Raw genomic sequence first — 21,518 nt, 5'->3', positions numbered from 1 at the left:
TGGCAACCTTATTCCTTTTTAACTTCAGTACTAAAGCAACACACATGGGAATTGTCACTGACCAGGTGCCCTGAGAAACTCAAGAGTAGGTTTGGAAGCATTTAAGTGTTTTTCCAAGTTGTGTTTTTTTCCCTTTCGTTGTGTTAAGGAGATGCAACCATCAACCACCCTGAAACGGACCAAGCCTCACCACAAGAGCCACGCCCATGACCTTTGCCTCATTTTCAATGCTAAGACCTCTCCAGGAGGAGCTTAGGCCTCATTACCGTAACCTGCAGGGTATGTGGAAGCACGTTTTCCAGCTGAGCCTGTGCAAGCGAATGCCCACCTCTCCGAATGCCCACCTCTCCCTTTCGAATATTCATTCTCCATCTGAAATGAAAGTTCCTGCCTCCCTCTGTTCGAGGACAGCATGACTTTGGAAATGATTCCTCATGGCCTCCTATTTGCTGCAAATACACTTTACTTTATGAGACAACTTCCACTGGTGTAGCGTCTTATGTAACTCACAAGGAGGCGAGCCCACTTAGTTCGGTAACAGAATTACAAAGCACTACCCGGACCTGTTTCCAGCTCTTTACCCTTAATATCTGTCCCTGCATTCGCCCCTGACCTGGCTCTTTGGATTCCCAGCGGCCTCTGGTTTCCTGTCTCAGGGCTTTGAAGCTCGTTCAAGCACAGGAATTACTCTGAGTTGTCCCTGAATCCACATATGCATCAAGTCCTAGCTGTATGGTACATAAACAAAACGTCTCCCCATATATGTTCTTCTCCATTTTTTAATGTGTATCAATGTGTTACAATTTATAACACATACATTGATTTAAAAGTTCCATTGGAGCTTTAGATCATTATATATTGTTAATCAGTTTAAAAAACGCAGCGTCCCCAGACTAAAGAAAGCTGGGAACCACCGCCCAAGGTCCCACTTAATCCATCAGGTTCATTAGCTCCTGTCACAAGTGACTCACATCCGGCCATGTCAGTCTGGCTCTAACTCAAGTCATCTCCTAAACAGTACACTAGAACCGTGGCCTTGGGAATTGACGCGAAAGGTCGTGATGCAGTAATCTGCATTTCTGCTAAATCACAAATCTGAATCATGAGCTCTGGGAGGCTGCAAAACTGGAACTTCATCGGGTAATTCATTTATCAGCTCTAACCCTGAGTTTCCTCATGTGTGAAAAGGAGATAACACCGTCACTACCAAGCACTGCAAGGGCTCAGGGCAGTGACGGGCAGACTCTGCGCACAATAAACGCCAGCTTACAATTTCACTGTGGTTGCTATTTACGACCATGATTACTTGTCCCCACATCTGACCCCTTGCCAGATTCCTGTTCATTCCCACCACAATATTTCAGGCCCTGATTAAATTATTCCAGTACCTAGTTCTTCTCACAAAAGCTTATCAGATTACAATTTCTAATAACATGTGGCGTGAAAACTGTGCGAACAGAAAGCCAGTCCAGAAACACACTGCTCATGCAGCAAAAGCTGAAGCCTAAGGAGGTTCTGCCGCTTCACACGTCACTTACCAGCGTGAGGTCTAGGGGGCCCCTGCCCAGACTCACTGGAGGAGCGAAAGAGTTTCAAATGGGGTCTTAAGCCATGGATTAAATTCTGACGACTTCTATAGTGATTACAATAACCTGGAGAAAGTCAAGAGTTCTTCTTTTACAAAGACATATTATGTATCAAGTTTTCTAAACTGGAAAGCAGGTTTGATCATTTTTAAAACCAGGCAAGGCTATGAAATCAGTTGCAAATTCTGTGCAAGAGAAAATTGCAGAGCTTTAAGATAAATTTGAAATGAACAGTAAATTGACAAGACGTAGAAAATTTGATGTTTGAGGATAAAAGCTTGATATATTTCTGGATAGGATAAGAAATGAAATTCCTTCTATGAAAAGTATATACAGTACACCTAACACTTTTCTTTTTCCTTTATAACTTGCCATTATTTTAGAACTGCTTAGTCATTCTGCTACCATCAGAAGCATGAATTGTCGTTGTTATGACTACTTGTGTGAATAAAACAATGTCTGTTCAAAATGAGGCAAACAAAGCCATGAACTGGCATGATATTGAATAGGATGACATAGTGACCTTTCAGCACGGCTCATTTTACTCCATTTTAGAAAGACAGGTTTTAGGGGCCGGCCCTGTGGCTTGGCGGTTGGGTACGCGCGCTCCGCTGCTGGCGGCCCGGGTTCGGATCCCGGGCGCACACTGACGCACTGCTTCTCCGGCCGTGCTGAGGCCGTGTCCCACATACAGCAGCTAGAGGGCTGTGCAGCTATGACATACAACTATCTACTGGGGCTTTGGGGGAAAAAAATAAATAAATAAAAATTAAAAAAAAAAAAAAAAAAGAAAGACAGGTTTTAAAAACAGGTATATAGGGGGCCAGCTCAGTGGCGCAAGTGGTTAAGTGCGTGCACTCCGATGCGGCGGCCCGGAGTTTGCTGGTTTGGATCCGGCGCGCACCGACACACTGCTTGGCAAGCCATGCTGTGCTGGCGTCCCATATAAAGTGGAGGAAGATGGGCACGGATGTTAGCCCAGGGCCAGTCTTCCTCAGCAAAAAAAAAAAAAACAAAAAAACACAAAAAACAAAAAAAAGAGGAGGATTGGCGGATGTTAGCACAGGGCTGATCTCCTCACAAAAAAAAAAAACAAAAAACGACAACAAACAGGTATATAGTGTCTGGCGATGAAGGAACAGAACGACATCAGGCTAAATTCCAGCAAAGACGATGACTTACTGGAGGCGCTGTCGATGCTGCTGATGCTGTCCGTGTTGTGCAACTGGTGCCTGTGGAGCTGCCTGTAGAGGCTAAATTTGGAGAACTTTCTGGGCTTTCCTATTCCTTTTGGTTTTGAATCCATATTATCACCATTCTTCAAGATGGGTAGATTTTTATTAGATCCATTTTTATCTTTGAGGCTTAAGGATTCCATAGACTCTGTTGTTTCAGCCTGAGAAAATTATTAAGAAAAAAAAAAAGACACTACATAAGATAATGCTGCAATGTGGCCCTTTAATTCCAGTAGAGCTGAGGTGTAAAATTTGCCACATGATGGCCACACAATGATGTGTGAGGTCAGCCACAGGGCATGGGGGATTCCTGTGAGCTGTTTAAACACTACCAAACGAATGCCAGGCATTCCATTGTAGTTCCTCCTTCAGTAGGCCAAATTCCTGAAATTTCATACCAATTAACCTTTGTCTCTCAAATAAAATTACATGAGTTACACGCACTGCAGAGCTGCTGAACTTCTTCCTCTGATAAACATTAAGCAAGCACTGCTTTTTCTGTCGATTATTTTCCCTGTTACCTATTTACCAAATCTCGATTTTCCCAGAAAAATCATGACATATCCAGCAATAAAATAAGATGGAGCCCGTCAAAACTTCTAATAAGTGTAGTAATGCTTTGGCAACCACTTGAGTTGAAATAATAAGTATAGGCATATAGATATTTTGGCAGCTCTTGATTTGAAACGTACTTTGAGAAGTTGTTAACCTCTTGCTTTCAAACAGAACTCCCTAAATGACTCCAGACTGACCTGTCCTATTTTTGTATGTCTCTAAGTAGGAATATTCCAAAAACTTTGGCAGCTACTTGTAACAAGGCTGTTTATTGCTCTTTAACTTAAAGCCCAATTGCCACTCATTTTTGTTTATAAACTTTTTTTTTCCAAATAGAAAATAAATCTTTAAAGGGAGAACAGAGGAGCTGACTATGAGATAGAAAATGCTCCATTGACTCTGTTTTCTCTTCTTACAAGAAAAGGAACTAGGACTAAGAGATGCAAAGTTACAGACTTGCTTGGTGGTATCTGGAACCAGGTCTGTCTATGTTTGACCCAAGCTTCTTGACCCCTCCAGGGATATGCCACCACCACATACTTCACACAAATTGTGTCCCTTTTATGCAGTTCCATAAAGGTGAAATTTACTTACTGTGAGGGAACCCAGAGACTGTCCCACAGCAACACGCTTCACGCTGCCCACGTCTGTGAGTCTGTGCTCATCGTCATCCCACCTTCCATAGGCCAGGTCGATCCCACCCACAAAGGCCACTGACTGGTCGATGACGACGAGTTTCTCGTGATGAGCCCACAGATATACACTGGACGACACATGATCTGGGTGCCTCATCACCTTGAGAGGAATAAAACCGCCACATGTAACATGCTTTTAAGAATGTCCTTCATATTACAATAAAAGAGGTCTGTTTTCTCCCCTGAATAGCATTTTCTGTAACTGGAATACCAAAATGCGCTATGTATACACCAAAGAAAATCTCCAAACTTCTAATTTTATTCTCAATACTTAGCAGAGGAAGACTCCTAGATACTTTTTAAACCTCCCTCCCCCCAGACCACATTTTGGGGCAGCAGCCATTTAGCTTGAAGTTTGACCACACGTTTCTAAAAAGTCACCTCAGTATAACAGCTGATTCCCTTTTCTCCCTAAAAGAATTATGTTATATCTGGTATTATTTTAAAAAACTAAAAATTTGTGACCAACATCTATCTCTGGCAAAATTTTTAATAAGTATATTGATATTTTGGTAGCCACTGTGTTGAAATAGTATGCATATGGATATAGGCATATGGATATTTTGGGATCTCTTGATTTGAAAGGTACTTTGAGAAGTTATTAACCTCCTGCTTTCAAATAGAATTCTCTCCAAATGACCTCACAATGACCTAGCCTACTTTCCTACGTCTTTAAGTAGAAACATTAGAGACTACATTTCTGTTAATAACACATTTTTGATTATAAAATATACAAACATAAAGTTTACCGTATTAAGCATTTTTATTTAAATGCTCTGTATTTAAACAAAGTCTATCTTGTCTGATATTAGTATAGCCACTCCTGCTCTCTTTGGTTACTATTTACATGGAATATCTTTTTTTAACCAAGTGACATATATAATATTATATACTTTAAGCCTGCTGGAGATTTATTCATTCATTGTCTTGATGTATCTCAATGACTGGGCTATATTTAGTGATAGGTTTTCAGCCTTTGGTAAAATATCAAATAGCTATGTTCAAATTGTTTATAGTGTTTATTTACTTTATTAGTATATTATGCAAGACACTATTATGAAAAGCACTTTAAATCCTAGAGGAGCTCTCTGGTACTGTCAGCGTAGTGTTCAAGGGATGTTACAGGGAGATCACGTCTAAGAGGTTCCAGGATAATCCCAATGAGGAGCATGGGAACTTGACAGGGCTCTTGAATATTAAAACAACTCCAGGAAGCGTGTTCTTGGCTAAATTATCAGGGTAATCGAAGCAGAAATATGAACTCTGCTGACTCTGTCAACACTCCATATAGTATTTTGTTTTATTTCTCAGGACACAATGCTATTTATCCAAAACATACATTAGGGAATGCTACAGATTACCACTGCTCAAAGCAAAACGTATCTGAAAAACTGCAGAATAATAAAGAAGAAACATTGTTCAGCAAGATGAACCTGAATACCTTTATGTTGGGGTGTAGATGTATTAAAGTCCTCTTGCTGTATTCACTGTTGATCCCAAGAGCAAGTTCCACCTCTTTATAGAGCATTACGAAGATCCTCACCCCCTGTTGCTGTCACAAGAGAAACCAGAGGAGGAATGAGAATTTCTGGAGGTAGGTTATGACTTTCTTTTCCTTCTTTCTGTGCATACTCTCTAAACTTTCTTCAATAAACAAATATAATGAAATATTTAATGAAAAATGCAATACAAGGAGTGAAACATAAGTGTATATTGACAAAAATGTGAAAAATAAAAATTTATCTCCCTTCCATGCCTACGACTTGTCCTGTCACACCAAGAGAGAGTGTGAATATTTGACTAATTACAGCTAGAAGGTTGACATTTGTAACCTCAAATGCTAAAAGTGTCTGATAATCTTACACATTTGAACATTTCCAAACACTTGTCATTGAGGAAAATTTGAACCTGATTCGTGTTACAGGATTAGTGTTTTTTGTTTGTTTTTATTACATTTTAATCAGTTGAAATAGCAGTGATTTAAAAAAACTCTGATGCAATAAATTATACTAAATATCCCTTATATGTTTATGGGGTATTCTTCATAAAATGTTTTTTTATTTAAAAAATTATTTGAATGGAAAAAACATTTCTTTATCTTCAAAGATGAATGTGTTGGTTCATACTCTTAACCCATGATTAAAGCATTAATGTTAATTTCTCTAGTGAAATGACTTCTTCAGAAGTCAGCTTCTCTAACATTCTAAAATCCGTGAGTTTTAGCAGCAGCACACAAATTAACATTTATCCAGCCTTAGACCTTGAACCTAAAAGAAAACAGACAAGGCCACTGTGAGGGTCAAATTAAATCAAAAGTGCCTGGTAAACTTTAATGTGCTATACAAATAACATTTTTTTTAAATTAATATTAACCATCAAAAAGACAATGTCCAACAGCTGGTAGTATAAAAAAGTATTAATATTTTCTCTTTTAGTTCTGGGTGGTGACAAAGTTTTAGCCTATGCTAAAATGCCCCAGACCTGAATGTCCCTGCCCTTCTCCCTGTCCACTTATAGGGTTCCTCCTCCAACATATAGTTCAGAATATATCCCTCCAGGAAACTCCATCTTACTTACCCTCACTTCTTACATCACTTTTTTTACTTTTTAGGTTTGCATCCTCAGTACTGCTGTGCAATTTGCAACATTTTAATCTGCATTCTCTATACCCAGCACCTCTGAAAGCATTCTGAAACATATTGCATACACATTAGATAATGTATCTACAGCTAGCCATGTAATATCCTAGAGATAAAAGGCAAGAATTTTTCCACAATGCTTTCTAGAGTATTAGAGATGCAGGCATATCTAATAAACTATAGTGACAAAGAATAATTTAGTTACAGTTTAAATTAATAATCCATCGCAATTAGGCATTGTTCATAATGGAAACTTGAGTCACAAGTTTAAGAAGCCGTACTGTGTTGAACGCATCTAATTTATAAGAACTGATTATTTTTGCAATGCTATAAAATGTGAAATAAAATGGGAGTTAATATTTGTAGGTTGCAGGATATAAAATCTTAGAGTAAACCAAACACATACACAGTTCCCCAATATTGCTCTGCCAATACTAAGAAGCATGTTTTGGCTCCTAAATCCTTATAATAATACATCACTTCAAAATACTAACACTCTATCTTTCTTGGTGTTAGTAATATCTGAAAAATGTATACATTTTTGAAGGACACACTAGATATACGTTCTGGGCTGCATTAAGTAAATTTGAGTACTAGGAGAAAACTCATTCTTGCTCTGAAAAAAATAGGATAAAAAAATACATATGTCATTCTATTTCTCTGTTTAACAGCTGCTTTTTGGAACTTGATTATTATTTATTATAATTATTCAATTATTATCGCAATCAAGTACATAAGTACAGACCTGAGTAAAGAAATAAAGAAGTGAAAGTGTAGGCAAGAAGTAAACACATTAGTTTCTAATGGTCTGGCCAGTGAATGCTCTGCAATGAGCCACTGATTGAAGCTCTAAATGAAAATGAGGACATTATCTTATTTTTCTCCTCTACTCTTCAGATTTACTTTGCTATTAGAATGTTTTAGGATTCAGCAATGAATAATAGTTACAAAAAATAGCCTCCCATTGAAAGATAAAATATAAAGTTTAAAACCCAAAATTTCAACCTAAATTATAGAACATTACACCTGACATCTTTCATCATAGTTCATTTGTTTCAAATGGATGAAATTCTGCTTCTTATGCTTACGAGGTGATTATTCACAAAGGGCAGTAGTTGCAAATTAGGAACTGGCCTGAATCTTGCAATTTTCCATTTACCTGCATAACTAATGGATTTTTGAAATAAAAGAGATGTTAACGCTAATGGATTACATTATTACCCTCCATCTATTAACATCTGATATTTTCTTCTATATTTTGTCTTTTCTCATTGAAATAAATCAACTCTAAAGGAAGTAAAGTAGAGACTTTTAAGTCTTTTTTGCTTAAATACAAATGACTAACAAGGAAGTAATTAAATTAAAAAGTTCATTTTTATGTAGTCTGGTTTACAATTATTTACTTACACCCATATCACAATAAACAGTTAATTAGTGACAAGATTTCTGTGATAATAAAGCAACAAGTGTCTCTTCTTTTGGTCAAGGTATACAATACTATCATAAACTCTAAACTACAAAGGGCAAAGGAAAAAATGTTCCTTTGGAATGAAGGCATTTGCCAGGTCATAATAGTGCAGACTTACACAAAATGTGGGAAATATTTGTCCCAAAGGAAAGCCAAATCAGACAAAAAAACCCGACTGATGTTAATTCTGTAATTTAAAAAATATACTTTTGAGGCATCTAATATTTTACCAATGCCTTTTAGTAGGGGGAAGGGGAAATTATCTTTTGTTTACAGAGGAGGAAGATTATTAATAGGGGAAATAGGAAAATGAATGGCCAGGAGCTGGGTATGCAGTGCCATGTTTCTTCTCTGCTGACGTCAACCAACCTGAAGGTTCGGCAGAATAAACTTCATGAAACCTGAATTTCATGATTTCAAAAAGATGAAGGGCCTGTCCTCTTTTCTACTTAGTTTTTAATCAAGTAGAGCAGACACAATACTATAAACAGTAGGAGTTTTTAGGAGCTTTACATATGCAAAACACACATGAAAACAATTAAAAATTAAAAATTTTTATAGTTGAAATCAAAGAGACTTTGTTTCTGAGCTAGCTTTTTCTTTGATTGTTCAAAGGACCGTGGCCAAAATATTTTCTAAAGGCAGCCAAGTTTGTCCACTGCCTCAAGATAGTTTAGTTTACATAACCCCAGGTCAATCACTAATTTTATCACTTATCAAGGACTTCCCCAGGGGGTGTAATATTTTAGGAAAATGAAAAGTTAAGGATAAAAAGATATCGTATCCCTACCATTTAAAAGCAGGCAGCAAGCACTGAGATGTAAGAGCACAAATGCTCACGGGCCTTTTTTTTTTTTCAAACCAGTTTTGTTTAAAGCACTGCCCTCAAGGTTGAAGATCCCTTCTCCTCTTCCCCGCCATGCTCTCCTAGCCACCGCTTTGATAAGATTCCATTTGATTTTTCTGTGTGAAGATGTGATTATTGATCTCGTTTGACAAAGCTGGATGTTTTGATTATTGATCTCGTTTGACAAACCTGGATGTTTTTCCCTCCTATTCACTGACTGCAACTCTAGAATGTGCCTTGTGGTCCAGGACAGAAAGAAATTAACCTGATGACAAAATTTCCCCCGAGGACCTAAACCTTTTCCTGTAAATCTCCAGGTTGCTACACTTGAAGTTTCCTTTAGTGCAAGTGTCATCAGAACTATTGCACATTTCTAGGGTTGAAATATACAAATTGGGTACAGGGATACGGTTACCATAACTATGATGATGCAACTTATCTCGCCTCTTAGTGAAGTAAATGCAGAACTGTGGAAAACCCGGGATACCCATTTGAATTATAAACAGTCTGCCTCTCAAGTTTGGCTTATACTGTTTTAAATGACGGCATTGCATATCAGAAGGCCAAAGAAACAGGAAAATATGAACTTGGTTATTCAAACTTGGTTATACAAAGAAGCAAGATATTGTATTTTTTCCCTAAGAGATGTTTGCCTACATCTTGGCTATGAGGCAGAGACACTAAATTCTTCCCCCCAAATCTAAATAATCAGATAGAAGAAAAAAATCTTTGATTTTAATCAACCTTGTGTACCTCTGGGACCCATTAATACATGTTATTTTCAATCCAGTACTTTGTGAATCTAGTGGCTTTCAGAAACTAAATTATGTATGTGAAGCAGTGTCTATAAGCACATGAAATGTCAATTTGGAATGATCTGGGTGTTAAAAATTTATGGCCAAAACAATAATATGGTGTAGGTAGAGTAGGGAAGAGCAATTCTGCTAAATGTACCACTGAGAAATTAATATTTAATAGTATTACTATTTCCTTAGGAAAATTTTAAAATCATTTGTGTGCAATTTAAAAATTACAAGTTTCAGGAAGTGGATGAAATTGAAATGAAGCACCGTTACCAGGCGATAATACGTATTTGGAGATGGTATTCTACTGGGACCTCACCAGGGCTCACGGGCCACAAAAGCAAAGAGAAGCCACGCTAGTGATGGAAAAGGCAGCTGGACAGGACGCTGAGGGGAGTGAACGAGCGCGTGCAGCTCGCGTGCGGTGGAGGGCCAGGAACGCAGGCCCTTCCTCTGGAGCCCTGCCCTGGCACCTAGCAGCTCTCCGGAGTTTACTTAGATGTCCTGTAGGCACCTCACACTCAAGACATCTAGAATTCAGCTCTCCAAATCTGAAGTCTCCCTATGTCCTCCCACTACCAGATTCACCTTCCCAACACACCGTTTTTATCAGATCATCCCTCCTCCACCGAGCTCCCCATCCCCTAGAGTGTTCCCCATTGTCTTCCATAAAGTCCAGATCACTGGCTTGGCTCGGCAAGCCTCCACATCCCAGCTGCAGCCTGCCCTTCCAGCTGGATCCCTATCTTACTTATACAACCTTGTCTCCATACTGTGACTGACAGAGCCTTCTGAATTCCTGCTTGCAGCATGTTTCCTTACATTTCCTACACCTAGAAACTTCTTCTTTTTAAATTTTTTGCCCTCCTAAATCCCTCATGTCTGAGGGGTTTCCCCACCAGACCTACCCAGGGCTTTGTTTCCTGCCTTTGAAGCTGTACCCAGATTTGTCGCTGTACCCAGCTGACTTGTGTAGACATTTAAGCTCCTTTCGGTCAAGAATCATGTCTTTTATTCATGTGCATCCCCATATTATTAGCCAAGTGCCCTGCAAATAGTATGTATTGAACAAATACATGTTGATTGAAACCCAAAACAGTAAAATATTGATAAATACTACGAGAAGAGGATTTACTAATATGATTGACGATTGCTAAGCAAGGCTGGAAAAACTTACTAAAATGGAATCTTGAGGAGAAACGGGAAAGGTGCCATTTCACAGAGAGAAACAAGGAGAAAGTTACAACCCATTCAACACATAGAAAGAAGTCTGATAAAGCAAGGACTGGGCCCAGGACAGGAGTCCTTCAGCAAGGTCTCCACGGACGGAGGGAATCCTATTCACGCACGGCGTCTTTAGTAATTAGTGTAGTACCCGGCTCCCGGGAGACACTCCGTAACTATATGTTGAACTATCTAATGAACATGCAAATAATGCTTTTCGGGCCCAGAATTTCCAATTTTGTGAATGGAATTCTGTTGAGGCAACAAATTAGACTAGCCACGAAAATGATGCTGTTTGGAAGAACAAGTGTCTGAAAAAAAGATGATCAACTTCTTTTGCTTTCAGCATTAGCAGTAAGGTCTGACTACATCTATAGATATCTGTGGAAATCCTAAAGTAAAGGCATGGGGAAAAGACACTGAGAGAAAGGTACAGGTGAGTGGGGAAAAGGGTGGGGAATGTTGAGGATAGGAAAGAAGAAATGAGTGATGGCTGTGAGAAATAGAAAAATGCTACCCCCAATTACTTAGGATCTACAAATTCTGCTAGGATGTTTAATGATAGAATAAAAAACATTAAGATAGTTTCAAATAATAGTAAAAAGCCTAGCACTCCCTAATTTGGACATGATTAATAACAAATCCAGATCTATTCTAATTCAACTTAATTTAACTTGGCTGAGAGCGAACTACATAAAAATAATTTTATTAGAAATATGAATGTAAAGTAGTTGTTGGTGAACTTGTACTGCTTCAGTTATTTACTTTTTGTGACAAAAAGAACACACCCAGTGCTCACCCAGAATCTACAGAGTGAACTGCCCAGGGAACAATTTCACGTTATTACCATCAACTGTTCCAACACTGGAACCAAAACAGCACCAATTCTTAATGTCCCTCCTCTTTGATATTATTCTATATCAGCTTGGCCCCATCTGACTGAAATCATTCTCCAAATGATTTTCTCTTTTGCTCAAATGACAGAATAATGAATAAAATAAAATGCTGTGTTTCATTTCATCATTTATTACTCAATGATTAAATTTTATTACAATTTTTTGCCTGTAAAATTAACTACCTGTAACTGAATAAAAAAATAAATTAGAGTTGCTAATATAATCCATGCTGTGAACTAGGCTAAAATATTTATGCACTCAAGAGTAACAGGAAAAAAATCAGAATCAAATGAATTTGAAAACAGTAAGTATTCTGGTTTTTGTCAAACTCTAAAAAAAACATTCTAAGTATATATGAAGGGCTTTGAAAAAGAAAAGTCATTTCAGAGGCAATAAACATTTAAAAAATCATATCAGCATTTGTTTGGAAAGTACATACTGCTTTTCGTTTAAGTATGTAGTCCAACCTCCAACGATTTCCTTCAACCACTGGGCGTTTCAGGAAGATTTCTGGACTCAACCTGAAATCACGAAACCAAGATTTCAAGTAACTAAAACAAAATGTAAAGTTCTAATTGTGTCATGAGAAGCAAAGGCAATTTTAGCCCAAATGCCATCCTCCTCCTCCATGTGGCAGGTCATCCAAAGTTCTGCTATGGGTCTACTTACAACTTCATACGGGAACAAGAGCATCTATCCAAACAAAAGTCAATCTAGATTTCTCTCTCTCTTACTCACACATGCACATGTATACACACATGCAGATACTGTTGACTGCCCAGGCAACAGACATTCTCTTCCTTCTCCTTCCTTGCTGTCAGAGCCTACCTCCCACTATAGAGTCTGAATGTTCTAAATACTCGCTCTTCCAGACTCCTGTGCAGCTAGAGCATGACGTGACACAATCCTGGACAACGAGACATATGAGGAGGTACATGTGGGGTTAATGGGAAAGCTTTCCCTCTTTATGAGAGAGAGACACACACCCACACAAAACAGGAAAAGCAGCTTTAGGATAGATGTTGTATGGGGATGTTGTATGATAGATGTTGTATGGTGCTTAGAGAAGCACAGCCACATTGAAGTTTTAAAGGGAAGACCAAAACCCTGAAATCACTGCGCCACTCCACCACATCTAGGATTATCTAACTTTGAATTCTCATTAAATGACACAAATAAATCCTCATTGCTTAAGCCACATTTAGATGAGCATTCTGTCACCCCAAGGCAAAAGTGTTCTAATTGACAAACATAAACACTGACTTCCTATACCAAAGAGTGGAACAAAAGGTGTCCATGGAACCTGGGACTTTCTGAGTGGGAAGAAGGCAAGTTTGCTGATAGATGAAATTTTTCAGTGTGCGAATGGACCCCTAGGCTCTTCTCTTTAGCAGACCCACAGGCAGCTAAGAGTACAGTAGAGTCACTTTTTCCCTTAGGGTTGAGTCCTAAAGTCAGCGTCTGAGTTAAATCTGTATGTGATGTAACTCCCCTGTAATGAGGAAAAACAAAAAAAGATGAACAATAAAAACACTTCATTTGCTGAAATGCCAGACCTAGAAGAGCAAGAGTAGACTGTATAAGGATTAAAGCCTTACAGAACACCAGACTGGAATATTGCCTTGCCAGGGAGTCGTCTAAGCATGTGAAAACAACAGGGTTTTAAGGAGCTACAGAGATTAAAAGAAATAATTTTATGCTCTATTTCATTCAGTTAAAGAAAATAAAAACCCAGAGATAAAGTAACTAAAGGAAACTCATACTGGGTAAGATAAACAAGTTAACAGACAAATGGAGGGGTAAGTACAGTATAAATACTTGCATCCTTTAATCTAGAGTAGGAAACAACTCAAAGGTAATCTATATCTGAACAAACAAAAAATGCAACTATTACTAGGAAAATATCTAAGATGAGTTAAAAAGAGGGCTGTTTTAAGTAGAAAAGTGCACTACTAGGGCACTGAAGGTGGGAGATATCCAACAACATATACGTACTTGCAATTTTTTGACGTACATGTTAATTAGGGACTCAGAGGGCTTCAGTTTTGGGGCCACTTTTAATTCTATACTCTGCACTTAAGCCTTTATCATCCTTTATTTACTACAAGCATTGTGTTCCCTGTATGCAGAGTATTCTACTAGATACTTTGGAAGATCATAAGATAGCTCTCAAGGTACCCTCGATTTTGAGGATAATGCATAAAAAGATAAAAGACTGATAATCATGCTATAAACAAAACAAAATATAAACAATGGTAAAGAGAGAGCAGCTATGACTCATAAGCATCATTATGTAAGGATATTTACTACATAATTATTAGATAAGCAAAGTTCAAAAGAACTGTATAATATTGCACTTCACTGAGTCTAGGACATCAATGATTGTAAGATGCATCATTACTGTGTATACCACTAAGAAAGAAACAATGATGACAGTTACAACCATAAGATGTTACTGAGTGTAAGATGCATCCTGATTTCAGAGATGTTAAAATGTACTTCTAAGTAAATGTTTCTCTTAGAAGATTTTATAGCTTTAAATGCTTATATAAGGAGACAAAGTTTAAAATCAATGATCAGAGCTTCCATCTTAAGAAGATAGAGAAAAGAACAAATTAAACCCAAAGTAAGAAGAAGGAAGGGAATAATAGATAAGAGTGGAACTCAACGCAATAGAAAAAAGAAAAGCAATAGAGAAAACTCAATGAAACCAAGAGCTAGCTCTTTGAAAAGATTAACAAAATTGATAAACTTCTTGCTAGATTAAAGAAGAAAAAGGAAGTTTGATTATTTTAGATTCCTCATGTAAGTGGGATCATGTAGTATTTGTTCTTCTGTGTCTGGCTTACGTCACTTAGTATAACCTCTTCTAGGTTCATCCATGTTGTTGCAAATGGCAAGATTTCCTTTTTTTTTTTAAGGCTGAATAATATTTCACTGAATGTAAATAACACATTTTCCTTATCCATCTGTCCCTTGATGGGCATTTAGGTTGATTCCATGTCTTTGAATGATCTGCGATGAACATGGGAATGCAGATATCTCTTCGAGATCCTGATTTCAATTCATTTGGATATATATTCAGAAGTGGGACTGCTGGATCATATGATAGTTCTATTTTTAATTTTCTATGGAACTTCCATACTGTTTTCCATAGTGACTGCACCAATTTACATTCTCACCAACAAGGGTTCCTTGTATGGTGGTTACCAGGGGCTGAGTGGAGGAGGAAACAGGGAGGTCTTGGTCAAAGAGTACAAAGTTTCAGTTATGAAGGATGATTAAGTTCTAGAGATCTAGTGTACAGCATAGTGCCTATAGTTAACAATACTATATTGTATACTTAAAAATTTGCTAAGAGAGTAGATATTATGTTAATTGTTCTTATCACAAAAAATAAAAATAAAAATAAACAAAGAGGATGGGAAGAAACTTTTGGAGGTGATGGATATGTTTATAGCATTGATTGTGGTGATAACTCCACAGGTGTATACTTATCTCCAAACTCATCGATTTGTATACATTAAACATGTACAGCTTTTTGTATGTCAATCGTACCCCAATAAAATGGTTTTTTATAAAAAGATGATGAAATAAACACATGGTCATTGAAAATATATAATATAATCTCAGAGGGAGAAATACATAATTTTATATATGCTATTACATCAACTTCATAAAATATATGTATGCTTATACACAAGTATTAGAAAATAAAAAATAAAAATGTGTTAACTTGGTTAAAAAAAGAAAAAAGGAGAAGCACATGTTATCAATGTGAAAAAAATGAAGGAAAGACAGAAAATCACTACAAGACCTGCAGAGATTAAAATAACATTAAATGGATAATAAAAGAATATTATAAATAACATTATATGAATAATTATGATAATTTAGATAAAATGGACAATTTCCTTTAACAAAAGAAGTTACCAAGATGGAAGCAAAAAGAAATTGAAACTCTAGCCCTATATCTATTAAAATATTCAATCCATAATTTAAAACTTTCTCACAAAGAAAACTACAAACCCCAACAACTTTATAGGCAAATTCTATAAAATATATAAGGAAGAAATAATATCAATCTTACCCAAACTGAGGAAACAAAGGAGGAGGAACACTTACTATCTCATATAATGAGGCTAGCATTACCCTAACCAAAACCAAACAAAGACAATCCTAGAAAAGAAAAAAATTAAGAATAATATCTCCTACCATCACAGAGGTAAAAATCTTTACCAAAACCCCACAACTTATAAAAAGGATAATAGATCATGACAAAGTGGGGTTATCCTAAGATGCAAGGTTGGTTTAAAAGTTGAAAATCAATCAATGCAATTCACCACATTAACAACAACAAGAAAAAAACAAAAGAAGAAAAAAATATGATCATTTCAATAAAGGCAGAAAAAGTCTTGACAAACTTCAGTACCCATTCACAATAAAAACTCTCAATAAATTATAAGCAGAAAGGAATTTTCTCAAAGTAATAAAAGGCACCTATAAAAAAATACCTAAAGCATAATAATAAAAGACTGAATGCTCTTCTCCTAAGACTGAGAACCAGGCAAAGATATCCATTCTCATCACTTCTATTCAACATTCTACTGATGATCCTAGCCAATGCAATAGGGCAATAAAATAAAATAGAAGGCATACAGATTAGAAAGGGAAAAGTAAAAGTATCATTATTCACACATCACATAATCATCTATGGAGAAAATCCTAAGGCATCTACAAAAAAGCTACTAGCACTAATAAGTGAATTAGGCAAGGTTGCAGTATATAAAGTCAATATAAATAATCAACTGCATTTCTATATGCTGGCAGTGAAAAATCAGAAAATGAATTTTAAAAATTACCATTTACAATAACATAAAAAAAGTGAATAACTTAGGGATAAATTTAACAAAACGTGTGCAAGACCTGTATATGCAAAGTACAAAACATTGCTGAAAGAAATTAAATAAGATCTAAATAAATGGAGAGACATACGGTGTTCATGAATTGGAAGACTCAATATTAAGTAAGAAGAACAGAATTTGACATACCATCTAAACAGTGTTGATTTTACTGAGTTCTTTCCCCTCTGATTCCTCAGCCTGGAGTGTGAACCTGGCAAAGGGCATTGGCATTGGTAGAGAGAACACCAGGTTAAGTCCTCTAGCTCAGGCTTGGGGGGAAAGAGTGGGATCTTCTGGCAGTGATAGAGGTGGCAGCGAAGGGCCCACAAACACCAAAAACTCTGATGGAGTGGAACTTTCCTCTCCGACTGGAAGAGTTGTGGTTCCAAGAGGGCGATGTAAATATCCATTGTTTGGCTCTGGACACAAATGTCATTGCAGAAAGTATGTGGCAGAGCAGGGTAAATATAGCGCCCCCTTTCTAGCTAGAGGACTAAAAAGGGAAGCCTCAGGGAACCCAAAAGTAGTGGAGAGATCATGGAGACGGAGGAGCTCAGGAAAGCAACCCTATAAAGCTGTTTATGAACTTCTAACTCACTCCCAAGCTGCCCATGTGTAGATTTGGTCTTAAGTATTATACCAAAGAGTGTGAGAGCTGAAATTAGAAATAGACCACTGCCCAAAGTGGCCACTAGGTGGAGCACATGGGGGACAGATCTGAACAGCATTGCAAAGCCTTTGAAAACAAAACTGACATTACAAACACAGACAGTAGACTAGTTGGAACTTTGTGAATGAACCTAAATGGGCCAATTGTCTGCTAAAACAAACATATCAATATTCTCCATAAGATTAAATAAGACCCACAGTCATAATATTCAAAACTTCCAGAATACAATAAAAAACTACTTGGCATAACAAAGAATCAGAAAAATGTCAACTTGCAGGAAAGACATTCGACAGATGCTAATACCAAAATGACATAGATGATGGAATTAGTTACTTTAATTCTATGTCAGATATTATAAAAGTTTTTCAACAAGTAAGGGTGAACAGTCTTAAAACGAATGGAAAGACAAGAAAGTTTCAGATAAGAAATTAAAGATATAAAGAAAAACCAAAGAGAACTTTTCAAACTGAAAAATACAACTACAAAAAACAAACAAACTCTCACAGGATAGGCTCAATATCAGAATGGAGGTGACAAAGGAAAGAATCCGTGAACTTAAAGATAGATAAATAGAATTTATCCAATCTGAATAACAAAGAGAAGATTGAAAAAAAAAAAATGAACAGAGCCTCAAAGACCTGTGGGACAACACTAAAAGACACTATTTGTGTCACTGGAGACTCAGAAGGAGAGGAGAAAGAGGGAAGTGCAGAAAAAAAGTTTGAAGAAATAATGGCTGAAAATTTCTCAAATTTGGTAAATGACTTAAACCTACAGATTCAAGAAGCTCAATGAACCCCAAACAGGATAAACTCAAACATCATAACCAAACTGCTGAAACTAAAGACAGAGAGAAAATGTTGTAAGCACTCAGGAGAAAAACAATGCATTATTTAGAGGGGAACAATGATTCAAATGACTATGAATTTCTCATCAGAAACCATGCAGGCCAGCATGAAGTGGAACACATCGTGAATGTATAAAGATCTCTTACAACTCAATAATAAGAATACAATCCAACAAAAAAGAGGGAAAAAAAGATTTGAACATATGTTTCCAAAAAAGCTAACCAAAAGTCTAAAAATCACAGGAAAATATGCTTAACATGAAAAGATGTTGCTAACGCAAATTAAAACTACAATGAGACACCATTACATACCGTTTGCAATGGCTAACATTAAAAAAGACTGACAATACCAAGTGCCAGCAATGATGAGGAGAAACTGGAACTCTCCCACATTGCTGGTGGGACTGTAAAATGGTACAACCACTTTGGAAAACAGATAGTTTCTCAAAAAGTTAACCATACGCTTAGCTCTTAGTATGGATATAATACAGTAACTGAAATGTACTTCCTAAGACAAGGGTTGGCAAACTATGATCCACGAGCCAGATCTGGCCCATGGCCTGTTTTAGTACGGCCCATGAGCTAAGAAGGGCTGTTACATTTTTAAACTGTTAAAAAAAAAAAAAAAAAGAAGAAGAATATGTGTCAGAGACTGTATGTGACCTGAAAAGCCTAAAATATTTACCATCTGGACCTTTACAGAAAATGTTTACCAATCTTGTTGAAAGTCAGTGACTTTCAAACTTTTTGGATCATAATCCACAGAAATACATTATAAATCCATCTCGATACCTCCATCCATCTATCTATCTATCTATCTATCTATCTGTTTACTATTGAAATACAAATTTCACAAAGTACTAATGCTTACTACCACTTAAGTTGCATTCTTCCTTTCTCTTTTCTTCCCTTCCTTTTCTATCCTCTCCCATTCTTTAAAAAAATTCTGATTATAATCCAATAAATTATTTTAATAAATAACTACTAAAAAGTCTCAACCTACCATTTTAAAAACACTCATAACGTTAAAATCAACTTAAATGTATCCTCCCTCTCTTAGCTTCCGAGCTAGTCAATAATGAAATGTTGATTTTGTTTTTTACTTTATAGCCTTTGTCTCCAGCCCAGTTTCTTACTTCTCTTCTGTTTCTCTTCCTTTTATAAATTTCCCCTTTAAAAATCTTTATTGTTTTTCTGCTTTATTCTGCAGTTTTATCAATCCTGTCTATCTCTGACCTGTTTAATGCACAGACTCAGAGGTTGTGGAAGACCCTACCCACACCCACATCCGCCACAGGCCGGTCAAAGAACCAGCCTGGGCAAAGACTCAGCACATTTGCTCCACACATCCCTGCCGGCCAGAGGTAATCAGAATCACCATCTTCCAGAGGAAAGCTGAGCTAAGCCTCACTCTGGATTTGTCCTAAGTTACAGCAATTTGGCAATGGAGCTGGAAGCCACATCTTGGTGTCCTACCTCATTTTAGGACTTACTCCAAACAACACAGGATAGTTAGTTCATAGGTGACTTGAAACAGCGCCAAGCACAAAAAAGATGTAAAACAAGCGTTCTCCTGGTTGATCCAGATAAACAAGTGAAGAACGCTCACTAATCTTTATGTAGAAACTACTCCTTTGGATACCTTCAACATCTAGCTAGGATTTACTCTTCATCTTAATTTTCAGATAATCTGGGCTGTTAACGAATCCTTACCTCTTCTAACTTGAGAGCCTACCTTAGAATTTACCTCTTCAGAAAATTTCTCCTGACTAAATCTACCCAAACCTGATTACTACTTTATCCAGCACCTTAAAAAAAATTCAATCTGCACTTAAAAGAGTCTCAGAGTGAAAAGGAACTTCAGACACCAGCAGTGCAGCCGGCTCCTCTGAGAGGCAGCTCTGTGACGTGTGGGTGCTGGAGCAGACACAGCGGGATCCACGCCAGCACTGGCACATGCCCGCAGTGTGACTGTGGGCAGTCTCCTATTCTGCCTCGTTGAGTCTCACTTATCTCATCTATGACATGGTCCCTGGTGTCTAGTAAGAATTCAACAAATAGTAGCTATTACTGTTAACGTTACTTCGACATGCCTTAGAAACTGCCCCTTAGAACGGTTAACACGACCTGCCCCAAGTTAGTAATAGTCAGGACCCTAAGGTGGTCAGAGCAGAGACCCTCATGGTTTCTTTCCTGGACCACCATCATAATTCACTAAATGGTTTCTATAACTACTGTTCAATTCAGTTTTTACACTATTACCAAAATGGTCCCTTTTAGAAAACAAATTTGATTAAAATTCCCATGCTTAAAAATTTTCAGTGGTTCCCAGTGTTCACAGGATTAAATGCAAACTCCTTAGCAGCTTACCCAACGCCCTGCACAATTTGCGCCTAACTCATCTTTTGAGTGTCATCTCCACCCACCATCTCAAAAGTTGTTATGCTTAAGCTGTATAAACCCTGACCATCCTCCAAAAGTGCTGTGCTCTCTCGCACCTCTATGCCTTGGTCCTGGCTATCCCTCTGCCTAAGACATTCACCTGTCTTCATCTAGTCAAGTCATTACCCACGGCCCAAGCCAGCGTTCTCTTCGGTGAAGCATCCACAGCGTCTGCAAGCTTAGTCACTGCCCTTTCCTCTGTGCTCCCTCCATGATTTCCACTATGTTGATCATCATCACCCAGTTTTCTCCAATTCTTTGTTTTACGTATGACTTCCTGACTGTATATTGTTCCAGGGTAGGGGCTGCTTCTCAATCATCTTTATATACACATGACTTAGTTTAGACCTGTCCAGACTGAGTGCTTACTAAATAGCTCTGGAATGAATGAGTGAATAAATTAACAAATGAATGGATGGATGGTTAAATAAATTAATGAACAAATAGAGCCAAGCACTTCTAGGTCCCAGGTTGTTCCTCATTTCACTGTATCTGCCTTTGCTTGCACACTAATTGTTTTAGAAACATATTAACACGGTTTTCACTTAAGTATATGATGTCTCTTGAATTAAATTAGAACCTTCTAAAGGGCATGTTCATCCTCTAACTATGCTTTTCACTCTCTCACATCCAAACATATCAGGGTTTGGTTAAGTTTCTGAATGCTCTCTTTTGCAATATACCTGCATGACAAGAATTTTCTTCAC

General features: G+C 37.4%; 1 protein-coding gene across 3 annotated transcripts in view; it reads right to left on the bottom strand.

Moving 5' to 3' along the window:
* PLD1 (phospholipase D1) overlaps positions 1-21,518 on the bottom strand; it is a 202,927-nt gene that overhangs the window by 73,540 nt on the left and 107,869 nt on the right. For 2 of the 3 annotated variants that reach the window (XM_058556350.1, XM_058556349.1), the window contains 4 exons: positions 12,388-12,469; positions 5,513-5,623; positions 3,971-4,171; positions 2,769-2,982 (listed from right to left, as the gene is read on the bottom strand). In XM_058556350.1, coding sequence (XP_058412333.1) covers positions 2,769-2,982; positions 3,971-4,171; positions 5,513-5,623; positions 12,388-12,469 — 608 coding nt within the window. Of the gene's footprint in view, positions 1-1,538; positions 1,653-2,768; positions 2,983-3,970; positions 4,172-5,512; positions 5,624-12,387; positions 12,470-21,518 lie in introns of all 3 variants that reach the window. The other variant, XM_058556351.1, reaches the window with a different exon arrangement.

The sequence above is a fragment of the Diceros bicornis genome, chromosome 15, assembly GCF_020826845.1.
Source record: "Diceros bicornis minor isolate mBicDic1 chromosome 15, mDicBic1.mat.cur, whole genome shotgun sequence".
NCBI lineage: Eukaryota > Metazoa > Chordata > Mammalia > Perissodactyla > Rhinocerotidae > Diceros > Diceros bicornis.
Note: the sequence above shows the minus strand (reverse complement) of the source record. Positions and strands in the feature narration are given on the sequence as shown.